We start from the raw sequence: 15,994 nt of genomic DNA, 5'->3' as shown, positions 1-15,994 counted from the left end.
ATCTGGAGCTCTTTAGTAATGCTCTTCCACAGCTGTGGCTTTAGTAAACTGGAATGACCATCAACATGCTTGGCATGGTCTGCCTCTTCCTGTGAGTGCAAATGATCTCCAACTTTTCAAGGCTTGCACAAAGATTGAGCTTGGAAACGGGTCCCGAGCCAAGTTCTGGATGGATTTGTGCCTCGATGGTTACAAGTTGCATCATAAATTCCTTGAACTTTTCTTGCTTGCGAGAAGAAAGAACACGACCGTCCGTGATGCCCTTGTCAACGGGAGATGGTTGACCGGCCTCCAACGAAACAACTCTTGATTGACAGTTTTGTCTCTCTGTGGACCGTCTACGCCTGCTTTACCCCCATCAACTGGTACATCATGGTAGGTTCTTCTCTTGCAATGTGCCTTCACAAATTGGAGCTTAGTCGGTCACTGAATCTCCGAATCTGATGCACTCTTGTTATTGCCGGACAGGTACCGAATGCACTGGGAATCCTCTGGGCGTCCGCCCAGATTGTGGTGTATCTTATAGCCTCACTGAACCTGTGCTGCTTCAAGCAGCCACAGTAGGCTCCCACTCTTCAGAGCATGACCCGTAGCCCTGCAAGCTCTGCTTGTTCCCCAACTTTCTATGTGTTGGCTTAATTATCTCCATACAGCTCGATCAGCTAGAGGATATCAGTATTACGTTTGATAAATTATTGCTTCATCGGTCAATTGACATCCCTAGATGTTATCAGTACTACTTATCATGCCAGCAACTGCCTGGGATTACTGCTGTTATGTGTCGAAAAAACAATCTTTGCACTATCTTTATGTTATATCAAAGAACTATTTAACATGCCAGCAACTGCCTGGGGTTACTGCTGCTATGTGTCGAAAACAATCTTTGCACTATCTTTATGTTATCTGTACTATTTAACATGCCAGCAACTGCCTGGGGTTAGTGCTGTTATGTATCAAAAACAATCTTTCCACTATCTTTTATGATCAAAGCATCTGCTCGGTTGTTTTGTGTGGAAATCAACAAAAGCGCAAAGAAAAACTGGATGAAAAACAGGTCATGAGCAGTATTAACATACTCTTTGCATACATGACTTGCATATGTCCACAAGAACGAATTTACAGCTGAAATGTATTGGTAACAGGCGACTGTACTATGCATACAAGAGAATATATCTGACTAACAAAGGCTTAGCGCATTGCTGTAACTTGAAATTCCCTAGCTGTAAGATTTGTTTCATAATCTCTATACACACATGAATGAACCTCTTGTATGATCAGTCAGCTAGCAGAGCTGTGCGTACACAAAAAGGACCAAAGCTAGCAAACTTAAACTCAACCAGAACCCCTCCACTCCTCAAAGCTATCACCCATCTCTCAGATAGAACAGTATGACTTACACGGCACAGCACTAATGCGTCAACCGCCAAAATGCAACCATCAACACGACAGTGAGAATCATGCCACCATATGCAATCTTCTTGTCGACTCGGTGCCGCCTTTCAATAAGCTTCAGAACCGAGTTTGATAGGCCAACAGTATTCAGGACATCTAAAGCCTTCCTTTGCGCACTCTGAAATTCAGTGGAGATGTAACTATTAGCAAGCACATTCTTTTACCAACAAAGGCAAAGAAGATTTAAGTGATCTTATGTCTACTGTTTAGCAGAAGTTGAACTATGTTTACCTTCAGACGATCCCTCTGGTCAGAGTACTTTTGAAGGATAGCCACTCCTGTTTCATAAGCTTCATCAAGCGCACGAGCGGAGGTACGAGCCGATTGCCTTGCCTGGGCCTCGTCATCAAATATTTGAAGGACATGCGAGGACTCACCATTCTACAACAATAAGTTTCAATTCATTAGCTGCACTAAAAAAACTGTATTTGCTTTGCTTCACAGACTACTTACAGCTCTCTCAAATAGTTCTGCCCTTTCCTTAGCTTCCAAAATCCGCTTCCTTTGCCGAAAAGAGTGCTTGTCAAGGGTTTCCTTCAATGAATCAACCTCTTCAGACAGCTGTTCCACTTTTCTGCCAGGATAACATCAGATAGTGTCATAAACTTGAAACACTGAACCTACAGAACTCCTATAGTCCTATTCAGCTCTTTCAACTGTACACACTGCCAAATTACATATCCAACAGGATTAAATTTTCACAACCGCATGCATCCTCTAGAGGATTTATCTGCAACTGCAATGCATCAAATGTTATTTATGCAGCAGATATCTCAGTAACCCCAGTAGTACAACAGACATCTACTGTTGCTCTATAAGCCGCATATACCACTTTTATATAAAAGGTGAAACATGGCTCGGACTTCTGACCGTACATGATGAAATAGTTAAAAAGGGCAAAAGGTGTGCATATTCAGAAGGTAGGCAATGATGGGCACATATCTTCTACATCTACCAAACAAGAACGTGTAAGTAACTCTGGATGGCACGTGAACCTAACATTCCATATTGATCAGACATGTAGAATAACAAGAGCTTGAGAACTAAGCTAGTGTGATGACTGCCACAGAAATATTAACATATGAAGCATATTCTAGCAACTAGTAGTTCAGTACTGCTGCTACCGTGAACTCTTCGAAGAAATTAGTGAAACAGTCATCTTGAAAGCAAGAAAATATTCCAATCTAATGTTAGAAACTCGTACAAGCTTAAGGAATGTAAAGCACTCACTCTTAAATGCATTTCAAGGTCAAAAGGTACTATTTAGTCCAACATGAGGGTAAACTCAGGGTAAAAAATGCATGTTTCAGTGTGCAGCTATAGGTTTGCACTCCAAATGTGGATATATAAATCAAATATTCAAGAGCTCTTAATGAGATAGAAGCAACAGATTTTATTCTCCGGAGTTCGTAATTCATATATGAGGGTGTGTTCGAGGTCAGGCAATGGCATCGCTAATGCACCTATAATTCGCCAATGCAAGATTGCTGTAAAGTATTTAAATTAAATACAAAAACAAAATTCTGTCTGGTATATATAGCAAGTGCCTGATAGGTTCAATGAGAGTGCTTATTGCTGCTTGTTATTGGCGCCTTACCCTATCAACCATCTAGAAAGGCACAATGAAAACTGCCAGTGATTGTTTTTGCAACAAGAACTTTTCCTGTGAACATAATGTCTTTGGGTTTCCATGCCAGGCAGATTCAGCGGCGCAGAGAAGCTAAGGCACCCCTAAAACCTTGAGATTTTCCTTGTTACCAAACATATGACTAGAATAAGCCAAAGGAAGATATGGCATAGCAAGATAACCGATAGTGGAGAAGTTATATATGTTCGTTGGCCATACTGAGCAACCTAGCTTCCATCTCCTCAAAAGCGTAATAGGTCTACCAAGTGGGGCACATTGAACAGCCTAATAAATTCCAGTTACTGAAAAGCATAATGGAAGCCTAACAAGTAAAACTCTACAAGCTACGGCCAGCACTAACGCAAATGCATAAAGGCAAGCAAACTTACATCAGTTCTAAGAAACAAGAAGGAAAATACAGAGTACAAATTACATCTGTTTCATGCTCAACAGCTGAAGCAACCGAATTAGTAAATATCTGGTCATCACAACCATGCATCACCTCCAGGACCACGATCAACAAACAATGGTAACGCGACATTTAGATAAGCCAAGGGAAGATAATGGCATGACAAGATAACTGAGAACACGAAACTAAATAGGTTGGGCGGGCATATTGAACAACCTAACTTGCGTTTCCTCAAAAGCACATTGGAAGCCTAACAAGTAGCACTCTATAACAGTACAACCTATGGCCAACACTCGCACATATGCATAACGGCAGGCAAAGTAACATCAGTTCTAAGAGCACATTACATCTTTTCCTAAACATTAGAGCTCTTTTACAGTACCCCTAGGTGAATACAGGCCCTCCATTTTGTGTGCTCCAACGGATGAGGTTAAAAGGTACTCCAATCTAATTAATACGGAGTACTGTCACCAAAACTCAGGGAGTACCTCGTGCTTAGGGGTAAAGTTGTACTTCTATTGGGCAGAGTTAATTAGGATTCAGGATAGGGCAGCTACCGGCGGCTAGCCGGCGATCACCGAGACCACAGAGACCACGTGGGCGATCACAAAACAAGATTTCTCGATCTGGTAGTCGTCCAACAGGAAATGGTAGCCGATGGCAACGGCCTGGTAGTGATAGTGATCTTCCGCCACAAGCATAGAAGCACTAGATCCATGCGTCAGGTCCCTCTGCGTTCATCCGTGGAAGTTTACTGAAATTAACTTTGCTGATTCACCCAGAGTTCCTAAACAAGCAATTTAATATGTTTGTTGACTGGAGTAATTAGTTAGTTGTAGCGTCGTTGAGGGAGATGAGAGCTAGTGAAAGGGGAAATCTTATTGTGAATCTGCCTAAGATGCGTCACTTGTCAATCCCTTCCATCGCCAACATGGAATTTTCCTCTGGGAGATTAGCCGGAGATGTGGTCGTACGCGTCAGGGCGGCCGGAGCTGCGGCAACTCCTAATGCTAATCGATGTGCACCCGATCAGGAAGGTGCTGGTGACAGCATGAACGGCAGAGAACGACGAGCAGGCTCTCCGGCGATCTACAACAGATCTTGATATAACACCATCATTAGCCATTAGGCAATAAGAAAATGTCTAAACTACCCTCTTAAATTAACGGTTGGATTTGATTGGTACTCCATTCCCTAATTATGGAGTACAGGGTACCGTAAAATTCCTCAAACATTAACACTACATTTCATGCTCAAGCAAACGAATTAGCAAATATATCTGGTCATTGCAACCCTACATCACCTCCAGGACCACAATTACGACTGCATAAGTTAAGCTGTGGTCTGCGCCGCACGAAGAACAAGGATATTTGGAGATCTCTCTCGCATCACCGCCAATTCACGCTCCACAGAGAAATCTTTGAACCGAGCGGCTAGTAAATGGAGCTGGGAGCCTCACCACTTCCAGAGGCCGCGCTGGCCCTTGGCGGGGATGGAGTGCCACAGCCGGTCCATCTGCGCGCACAGGCTCTGGATCTCCAAAACAAGTCTCAGATAAAGTTCTCCATTTATGGATGACAGTTTTTCTGGTGTGATAAACATTATTTACCACACTTGGCGCATCACTGTATCGGTACAAAGAACTCCAGTAACCCCAGTAGTACAACAGACATCTCATGTTGCTCTATAAGCCGCAAATATCACTGTTATATAACAAGTGAAACATGGCTCTGGACTTCTGGCCATACATGATGAAATAGTTAAAAAAATAGGTAAAAGGTGTGCATATTCAGAAGGTAAGTAATGATGGTGACATAACTTCTACATCTACCAAGAATGGACGTGTAAGTAACTCTGGATGGCACATGAACCTAGGATTCCATATTGATCAGACATGTAGAATAATGAGAGCTTGAGAACTAAGCTAGTGTGATGACTGAGAAATCCATTTTGGCTCATAGGTGTAGATGTCAGAAAAAAAATATTTCAAAATGTCTAAAAAAATTGAAAAAAATTTCGGGGTGTACTTCCACACATTTTATGCCTTCACAGAAAGTGTCTCGAAAAAATATTATAGTTTGTGGCCTGTGCAAAAAAGACAATTTCCAGTGCTCTAAAAAGTTTTCAGGGGACATTTATTTGTCTTTTTTACATAGGTCACACAAAATGTTTTTTCATGCAAAACTTTTGTGAGCTAACATAGGATGTCCGGATGCACACTGAGAAATTTTATTCAAATTTTTTAACATTTTGAATTGGGTTTAAAATTTATTTTTCCTAATAGGTGTAAATACACCTATGAGCCAAAAGGCCACGTCTTGTGATGACTGCCACAGAAAGATTAACATAAGAAGCAGATTCTAGCAATTAGTAGTTCAGTACTGCTGCCACCGTGAACTATTCGATTTTTTTTTAGAGAAACAGCCATTTGAGAGCAAGAAAATGTTCCAATCTAATGTTGGAAGCTCCTACAGACTCAAGGAATGTAAAGCACTCGTTCTTACATGCATTTCAAGGTCAAAAGGTACTATTTGGTACAACCTGAGGGTACACTCAGGGTAAAAAAATGCATGTTTCAGTGCGCAGCTACAGGTTTACACTCAGAAGGTGGATGGATAAATCAAATAATCAAGAGCTGCTAAGGATTTTATTCTCCAGAATTAGTAATTCATATATAAGGGTGTGTTGGAGGTCAGGCAATGGCATCCCTAATGCACCTATAATTCGCCAATGCAAGATTGCTGTAAAGTATTCGCAAAAAAGAAGAAGATTGCTGTAAAGTATTTAAAATTTAATACAAAAACAAAATTCTGCCTGGTATATATAGAAAGTGCCTGATAGGTTCAATGAGAGTGCTTATTGCTGCTTGTTATTGGTGCCTTGCCCTATCAACCATCTAGAAAGGCACAATCTAAACTGCCAGTGATTTGTTTTTGCAATGAGAACCTTTTCCTGTGAATATAATGTCTTTGGGTCTCCATCCCAGCCTAACAAGTAAAACTCTGCAAGCTACAGCCAGCACTTGCGCAAATGCATAAAGGCAAACAAAGTTACATCAGTTCTAAGGATCAAGAAGGAAAATACAGAGTACAAATTACATCTGTTCCGCATCATGAACACTACATTTCACACTGAAGCAACCGAACTAGTAGATATCTGGTCATCGCAATCCTACATCACCTCCCGGACCACAATCAACAAAGAATGAAACAATGCATATGCTAATGCTATTATCTGCACCGGACGAAGAACACCGGGATTTGGCTAAGCCAAGGGAAGATATGGCACGACAAGATAAATGGTAACGCGAAACTGAATAGCTTGGATGGGCATATTGAACAACCTAACTTAGGTTTCCTCAAAAGCACAATGGAAGCCTACGAAGTGGGGGCGGGCACACTGAACCTAACTTACAGTTCCAGAAAAGCATAATGCAAGCCTAACAAGCAGCACTGTACAACCTATAGCGACGACCCACACAAGTGCATAAGGGCAGGCAGAGTTACATCAGGTTCTAAGAGTAGAATTACATCTGCTCCTCAACAAGTCAGCATTAACACTACATTTCCTGCTACCGAGCGGCAGGTTCGGTGAGCTAATTTTTAAGCGAAAACACTACGTTTCATGCTCAAACAACCGAATTAGCAAATGCATCCACAATTACGACAGAATGCGTACGCTTAAGCTGTGCTCTGCGCCGCGCGAAGAACAAGGGCACTTGGAGATCTCTCTCGCCTCACCGCCAATTCACGCTCCAGAGAAGAAAAAAAGCTTAGAACCGAGCGGCTAGTAAACGGAGGTGGGAGGCTCACCTCTTCCAGAGGTCGCGCTGGCCCTTGGCGGGGATGGAGCGCCAGAGGCGGTCCATCTGCGCGCAGAGGCCCTGGATCTGAGCCACCACCCGCCGCACCTCCTCGGCCGCCGCCGGGTCCCCCGCTCCGCCGCCCCCGACGAGCGGCGCCGAGGAGGAGGAGTAGGAGGAGGAGGAGTAGGAGGAGGAGGTGGGCGCCGAGGCGAGGCGCTCGACCCGGGCCACGCCGTCGCGGGCCGACAGCAGCAGCCGCCGCGCGCTCTGGTACATCTCCGACAGCGACGCGCCGCCGCCGCCGGCGAAATCCATCGTCGAGATCGATGATCTGTTCCCTGGATTGTTTCCGTGTGATGATTCCAGAGTAGCACGACGTTGGCGACGAGTAGAGGGACCGGGAGGTGGGCCCCATGGAGACGGGATGACGTGGATGGAGCAGCGACAGCCGCTCGATCGGGATCGGACGGTGGGATTGGATGTCTCGACGCCACGTGGGCCGTTAGGCCACCTGCCTTCCACTCGAAGGTTCGATGAGGGGCAGAGGCGCGAGTTAGTACGAAGTGCCGGGGGTAGTTCGGTACATTTGGCTACCAAAATAAAGCTGCAGCAGCGAGCGAAGCGGAAACAGTAGTGCTGCGTGTCGTCCGGCGGCTGCTCTCCTCATCGTTCGTCCCCCTTCTGCCGCCGCTGCTTTCCCCACCGCCCTCCACAAACCCTACGCCGCCCTCCGCCGCCGCGCCATTTCGCCATGAGGTACCCCTCTCTCTCTCCCCGAATCATGAGTTGGGGTTTTCGTTCGGTGTAATTTCTGCCCAATGCGAGGCGGTTTCCTTGGCTCCGGCAACATTCTTTCTTTTACCCTAAGTCGGGACGGATGGATATTTTGTTGCTTCGTTGTCCGTCAAAGTTGCAAGAAATAGATGGGTTACTCTGATACTTTGAGTTGCGAACGATAGGGCGTAAAGTTACTCTGGATTTGGTTGATCCTACAGCTAGATCGATCGGGTATTCAAGTGGATATGCAGGACCGGACGGTGTTTTCTGGGTCCCTTCGATAGGCGTCGTTTGCGCAATCATATTCAGCATTGGACGATTGAAAGTAATCGCTCTGCCGTAATCGATTCATAGCTGTTCAAAAAGGATCTGCATTTCCTTGCTAGATTACCCAATTATAAACATTTAGTGTTTGTTATGCTTTTTTACTTTTTTCAATAGGAAAATAGTACTGGCTGTTTCATTGATGAATGATGTTTGCCATCTGTTGCTGTACACTGTTACATTGAAATAGTTGCTGAATTGGATGTAGCATGTGGACGACTGTTGAACATGACTCAGGGGCTCATTGCATGTTAGTAGGTTGTGAATCTGGTTATTGCTAAGTAGTATGACCGCCCTGTGTTTATAGCCCCACCAGAACAAATGTTTTTCATCTTTTCACTATTTGAGGCTTGCCTGTTAGTATGATTTAAATTTTCAGTTATTTTGTTCGTACACTAATACTATACACTTTGTTGCTACGGTCATTCTTTTTTACTGTACTTTGCTTACCTGCAAGAGTTAGAAATATTCAACCTAATAACGTTATTAGAATTTATTATACTGACATATGTGAGAAGAAGATCATCCTTACCATCGTGTTTGGGGGGGGGGGGGGGGGGTTATTTTGTACTAAAACTCTGTACGTGACTAAGGCGCACATTATTTGTAGGGGTGCATTGTATTCTGCATTACATGTGGAAGTACTTGCGCTGGAGATATGAGTTTTTGACTGTTCAAATAGGTTCTGCATTTTCTTCCTAGATTGCCAACATACACATTTAGTGTTTCTTACTCTGTTTGTTGCTGTTTAGTTTTTAATAGAAAAATAATATGTGGTGTAGGATATGAATGTGGTTATTGTTAAGTAGGATCTGCATTTTCTTACTAGATTACCAGATATACACAATCAGTATATCTTTATTGTGGTTATGCTGTTTAGTTGTTTCAATATAAAAATATTTGGGCTATTTCATTGAAGAATGATGTCTGTCATCTATTGCTGTACACTGTTACATTGAACTAGTTGCTGAATTTCATGTAGCATGTGGACGTTTGTTGAATATGCTGCAGGGGCACATTGCATGTTAGTAGGTTGTGAATCTGGTTATCGTGAAGTAGTAATGATTGCCCTGTGTTTATAGTTCCACAAATGTTCTCATCTTTCGGTGGTGATGTTCAGACTAGGATGTACAATTACATTGCATAGCATTCCTCAATGATTTGACATTAGCACGATTGGGGTCTTACTTGTAAGTTGATTTGAATTTTTATCTATATTGTTCTTACACTGGTACTCTTTGTTGCTACAGTCAATCTGTTCTAATGTAACTTGATTACCCGTGAGACTTAGAAATGCTCAACCAAATTACCCTATTATAATAGATCACACTGATATACGAGGGAAGAAGATAGATTAATCCTTTACAATTTTACATTTTGGGGGAATTTTCTATTCTATTAAACTCTGTAAGTGACTAGGTGCACATTCTTTTTTTGGGTGCATTATATTCAGCATTGAACTTTACAATTTTACAATTTGGGGGAATTTTCTATTCTATTAAACTCTGTAAGTGACTAGGTGCACATTCTTTTTTTGGGTGCATTATATTCAGCATTGAACTTGGAAGTACTTGTGCTACAGAAATAGGGTTCTTGACTGTTCTAGTAGGAACTGCATTTTCGTCCTAGATTGGCAATATACACATCTAGTATTTCTTCTACTGTGGTCTATGATAAGACGTGATCTATGAGATGAATCTGGTTATTGTTTAGTATAATTTCCTTGCTGTGCCTATAGGGGATGTGCATTGCATCACATGGTATATTTTTACAATGGTTAGAATGTACCACTATTTGAGTCTTACCTGTTATTATGAGTTAAATTTTCAATTACACTGATACACTAAGTTTCTAGACTTGAAAATCTTCATCCAAATAACCTTTATAGAACGTATTATAACTGTGATATGAGGCAAGAAGATGGTACTTTCCCTGTCATACTAATTTTTGACATTTTTTATTTCATACTGTAACTCTGTAAGTCACTAGATGCACATTATTTTTTGGGTGCTATGGAAAAACATGACACCTTCTTTATGGCATGTAGTCGTCAACCTGAGGTGCTATGGGCTCAACGCTCAGAAAAGGTTTACTTGACTATCTCAGTGCCAGATGCAGAAGATGTTGTGTTGAAGATTGAACCTCAGGGAATCCTTAGCTTCTCAGCCATTGCCCATGGGGAATCTTTTAGCTTAACTTTGGAGCTATTTGATTCCGTACTGCCAGAGGTAAGTATCTGTGGGCTTCAGTTCTACATTGTAATACAGGGTTAGTTTCAGTTGATATTACCTTCTACATATTCATTTTCTACTTCTGGGTCCTTGCTTCGAGAAATGTTAAAAAGCTACCAAATGGTTATATATAATACTTGGAATACTGACACGTGTCTTTGGTAACAGAGCCATATTAGTTGTAGGAAACTTGAATCCACATAAATATCTCATTCACTGAATATTGTATATGCATGCCATACTATGTTTGAAGGCACTCATCGATGCATATGATGTAAAATGTAAACTTTGATATCAGTGAGTAGTGACAAATGGAAGAGATTAAAAGGAATCTAAAAGAAATAGTTATTCGAAGTGGTTCTTTATATTTGAGCTACTAGTTGCTTGATAATTTACTGTTCAATCTTGGTGACGACTATTATCACTTTATTCTCTGAACTGCTAGTGTGCTAACCATCATTATGATTGGTCTGTAGGGAAGTAAAACAAAGAAAAAGGTGGGCTCGCGAAACATAATCTGTACTATACAGAAAGATAAGAAATGTTGGTGGAAGCGCTTGCTAAAGTCCGAGGAAAAGCATCCATACATCAAAGTTGACTGGAACAAATGGCACGATGAGGATGAAGAGTCTGGTATGTGCTAATGATAATATGATATACATGAACAATATGGACATTTTCTTGTACCAATTTGTGGGTTTCATTATAGAAAATTGATTGGAAAAGAAAGGTAGATCTAATTCAGTGGATTATATTTAGTTGTTGTTGCAGTATGTAGTTATTAAGCTTTACTCAGAATCAGGATTCATTGCATTTCTCATATGGGTGGAACATACCATTTTTCCTGAAGGTTGCCATGTATTACATGAAAGCAATTTGATGAGATGCTAAATAACTTTATGCTCTTTTCTAATATTTTTAATGTTAAATACTAAGGCTATTCAATCTGTGATCTCTTCATTTAGCTGCTAAGAAGCTCTAATTTCTTCACTTTCATCTGCATTTTAGTTCGTGATACATTTTGCTACAATCAGTCTAACAAAGAATTCCTTGCAGAGGCTTCAGTAGGTTCGGACAATGACTATGATGATGGGGTATGAACTATGATCAAGCCTCTGTGTTGTCTCATGTTTTTATTGGTTTATATTTAATCCTTAGTGTGGAGGTTATTTATTGTTTTTATACTGTTGCAGGAAAATGAGGAAATCGATGGTGATGATGGACTGCTATGTAAGTGCCCATCTTGTACTTGAATACACGTAGGCCTGTACGTTTTGTTCTGCTTGTAATAGTCAATTTTGAATCTGATTGATTTACCAATATGTACACAACTTTCCGCAAGCAGGCCTATATGCTTTTGAGTGCGAGCTATGAATTTATGAATAATTACTCTAGGATTTTGCTAGATTACCAATCCTTCTATCCATTTTTATCACTCCCTCCGTCCAGAAAAGATGCCTCAGTTTTGTCTAGATTTGCATGTATGTGCACACTAAACAAGTCTAGATAATGCAAATATAGACAAAGTTAAGACAGGACCGAGGGAGTAGGAACTGTTGATCATTCCGTGTCTGCATGCACTTTATGTTTCTGTTGACAGGCTAATTTAATTCGCATGAACTAAGCAGTAGTTCTAATATTCCCTTAGCAAGGAGTCACCTGGCTAGTCTTAAAAAGTCGCAAGCAGTATGTTTGTGCTCATTCTAAATCATCTTTATTCGTTTGCAGATCTCCCTGACCTGGAAAAGCTGAGAGGGAAATGAGTAGACAGCTTGGATGAAGGAAGTAGGTTCTGCTGTAGCAAGTGACTGTTGACGCTATAAACTAGGTCTGTTAGGTGGTGATACCCGCTAAACATCTGATGGTACAAGACTTATGCCATGGACCGGCCTTGCTTGCCATGTCTTTTATCTACCGATTACTCTTTGGTCGTTGCTGAACTAGGGTTCTGAATGTAGATCTGAGGTGTGCTTTGTTATTGACTTAGTTGTTATCGTTTTGGTGTCCTTGGCGTGTTGTGGTTTCTCTTGACAGGCTATATTGATGAAGTTCCACGGAAAGTGCCTTTGGCACATGAGCACTAGTGCTTCCAGTTTTTGAAAAATAATTCAAAAGCATATTTTTGGATTCAAAAAAAATCTGAAATTAAATATATGCATACATATACCCATTTCGAAAACATATACCCATTTCTAAGGTGCAGTAGGAAATTCGTGGGAAAATATATTGTATTTTGAGCAAGGAAAAAAATAGCGCGCTATAACAAAATAGCGTGGGTCTAAAAATACGCTATTAACATGCTATAGCGTGCTATTACCGCGAATAGCGCGCTATAGCGCCAAAATAGCGTAGCGTCGGCTCTCCACATATGCTATAGCATGCTATTAGCGTTGGAATAGCGCGCTATTTTTTTCCATGATTTTGAGCTGTAAGAAGAAGATAAATTTCTGACAAAGATGTGAGTTTTCAAACCTATAATGCAGCCACAAATTCGGTTTTTTTTCTGTAGCTCAAAATACAACGCATTTTCTACCAAGATTTTGCACAAGTATTTAGGACATGTATATATATTCATGTAATAAATTCTATAATTTTTTAGACATACAAACACAATTTTCAAATATTTAAATCCGCTCTCCTAGTTCCCCATTCTAGAATCAGATTTATGCATACTCCCGGTGCTATATGGTTGTCAGTGTGACAGGCTTTTTATGTTGAGGTTAGATGTTACGAAGTCGCATGCACTTTATGTTTTCAGATTGAGGATCAGGAGGTTGAAGAAGTTCAGGTTGATCTGAGTGAGTACCATGCAATCAGCATGATGCAAGATTTTGGGTATCATCTTGGTTTTCAGGTGTTGCTTGCACCAGAGATTTATGCAGATCTGATAAAACGAACTGTGCAAACGCGTAGGAAACAAACGCTCTTCACAACGTTTGTGTGGTTGCGCTGATGCTTTTTTTTCTTGTCTGTGCTGACTTTTACTGGAGTAAAAGTACTAGCTAGTACTCCACTCCGAGCGAGCCGAGCTAGACTTTGGTGCTTTGCGGTCGACCAGTACTATCATCGTGCACGCATGTCGACATGGAATCCGATTCTGTTCGCCAATAATTGTTGCCAATACATGACGAATATATGAAAAAAAAAAGGAATGGGAACGACAGCAAGAAAAAGTGAAGGGAATATGGAAGATAAGTGGAGCGCAATTTGCACTGCAGCAAACGGCAACGACGATTTCATGATACCCGTATCTGCAAAATAACCGCCGATTTGTGGTTTTAGACGAAAAAAGAGACCCAACCCGACATTGTATAATCGCGTGAACTGTAAAAAGGAAAAGTTACAGTGCACGGTACACTCGGCCTCCCAACCCACAGATACGCAGATTGTGAGGGCAAACCAGACGTGAACTGTATCCCCGACCATGGCGTTGGCGGGAGGGAACCCATCTCCTATAAATTTGACGAAATCGGGCGGAGCAGGCTAGGTGTGGCCAAGGGCGATGGGCGCATGGGGGCGGCCGCCGGTGGGACGGCCAACGGCAAGCCTGCGGGAAAGAAATATTTTTTATCACATATATTTATAGTAACAAATACAACATGTTAATAAGACACCCGCCGACTTCAACTATTAAAAAATAAAGTATGAAAGAAACCAATAAATCATCTGATTTGGACACGGGAGAGGAAGATGGATAGAAAAGAAACGGAATATCTACACACACAATAAAATTCGTCCGACTTTGGTACGACTGGGCGATGGGCAGCTAGGATTCTTTCCAGGGAAGCAACCTGTGGTGCCTGTTTTGCATCGTCCAAAGATCGGATGATTTTTATCGTACGTGTAGCAGCACTCGAAAAGAAAAAGGAAAAAAAAAAGCTGAGAGGTGGGTCTGTTTTAGGTTGTGCTTTTGTGGGACCTGATCTGCACGGCGCAATTTAAGACTGCCCATCGCCGTGGCCGGTGGTCAGCCGCAGGATGATCCTTACATTAATTTGATCCTTACTCTCGAGAGGTACGTGTAGCAGCACTCGAAAAGAAAAGGAAAAAAAAGCTGAGAGGTGGGTCTGTTTTAGGTTGTGCTTTTGTGGGACCTGATCTGCACGGCGCAATTTAAGACTGCCCATCGCCGTGGCCGGTGGTCAGCCGCAGGATGATCCTTACATTAATTTGATCCTTACTCTCGAGAGGCCCGGTGCTGGAGGTGTTCACGAGCTGAGTCAGCTGAGCTGCACCCATCTCAAATTAGAGCAAGTACGATAAGTCCTAGTCAGCTGGCTATAAGGATTAAAATAATATATTATTGCTTAGTTGGAAGAGAGAGGAGGAGAGAGAAGAGTGGGCTCTTATGCAAGAGCCAGCTCTAGCACGTGCTCCTAGGCACTATGTGAGAGTGAATGGTGAGCCATACATAGATAAAGTAGTATAATTTTATAGCTCGCTACTGTATATGTTGGCTCTACAATGACTATAGATGACATGGCACTTGTCTTATAGCCAACAGTTGGCTCTACTATTAAACTTGCTCTTAAACGGCGAGTTTGCTACGCCCCACCTGGCAGGCAAGCTGGCCCAACAGAGAGCGAGCAGAGGGGACGGTGACGCCGACAGGATTACGTGGCGCTCACACGTGACGGGGCGTGGCCTACTGGCCGGCCGTGATGTTAGGCTAGCCATAATGCTAGTATCATAGCTAGTATCATGCATTCTAGCCCCACCAAAAATGCTGATGTGGCAGGTAATTATGGATGAGAGAGGAGATTAGAGTATCATAGGTAGATACTGTATCATAGCGCACATCACGAGAAAAGTTAGTATCAAATAAATCTTGTACACAAATTTGTATTGGGATTCTACAAATCAATTAATATAGCAAAACTATGATACTAGTCTATGATACTATGCATTATGGATCTAGTATCATAGAAAAATATCATATACATGATACTACTATATGATACTACCCACTATGGTCAGCGCGCCAGGCCACGCTGATTGGCTGCCGACAACGCCGTCCAAGTTCACGCGGCGCGCATCGCAGGACGGACGGTGGCCCTCCTCCCAACCACGTCTCGCGAGCTCGCATCGTCACATCGAACCAAGATTGATACTGCTACTAGTACTTGACCTGAGGATAACGCTAGGCTTACCCCGTATGCTACACCCACGAGCGAGCAAAAAAAAAAGCCAAAACACACGCCCATCTAAAATTGATTGATCCATCCATTAGAAGGAAAACTCAAGCATCCGTAAAATTACTCTATCCGCCCAAGAGAGATTGTTACAAGTGTTTTTTTTTTGTTTATTTGGAGGAGGGGTGGCATTTTCTTTCTTTCCTAAGTGAAGGATGTTTTATTTACAAAACAGAT

At 42.0% G+C, this 15,994-nt stretch overlaps 2 protein-coding genes across 2 annotated transcripts; one reads left to right on the top strand and one right to left on the bottom strand.

Annotated features, from left to right (window-relative positions):
• Positions 1-1,058: 1,058 nt before the first annotated feature.
• Positions 1,059-7,636, bottom strand: LOC127293614 (membrin-11). The gene is made up of 4 exons (XM_071818746.1): positions 7,301-7,636; positions 1,906-2,026; positions 1,684-1,833; positions 1,059-1,570 (listed from the first exon to the last, which is right to left on the bottom strand). Exons 1-4 carry the CDS (start codon positions 7,606-7,608, stop codon positions 1,409-1,411), a joined length of 741 nt encoding a protein of 246 aa, XP_071674847.1. The 5' UTR covers positions 7,609-7,636; the 3' UTR covers positions 1,059-1,408.
• Positions 7,637-7,897: 261 nt separating this feature from the next.
• LOC127293612 (co-chaperone protein p23-2) lies at positions 7,898-12,631 on the top strand. Its single transcript, XM_051323254.2, has 6 exons — positions 7,898-8,049; positions 10,442-10,622; positions 11,102-11,258; positions 11,682-11,719; positions 11,819-11,855; positions 12,354-12,631. Exons 1-6 carry the CDS (start codon positions 8,045-8,047, stop codon positions 12,386-12,388), a joined length of 453 nt encoding a protein of 150 aa, XP_051179214.1. The 5' UTR covers positions 7,898-8,044; the 3' UTR covers positions 12,389-12,631.
• Positions 12,632-15,994: the final 3,363 nt, after the last annotated feature.

The sequence above is a fragment of the Lolium perenne genome, chromosome 4 (genome assembly GCF_019359855.2).
Source record: "Lolium perenne isolate Kyuss_39 chromosome 4, Kyuss_2.0, whole genome shotgun sequence".
In the NCBI taxonomy this organism is placed as follows: Eukaryota; Viridiplantae; Streptophyta; class Magnoliopsida; order Poales; family Poaceae; genus Lolium; species Lolium perenne.
The sequence above is the reverse complement of the archived record's forward strand: the minus strand, read 5'-3'. Positions and strand labels throughout refer to the sequence as shown.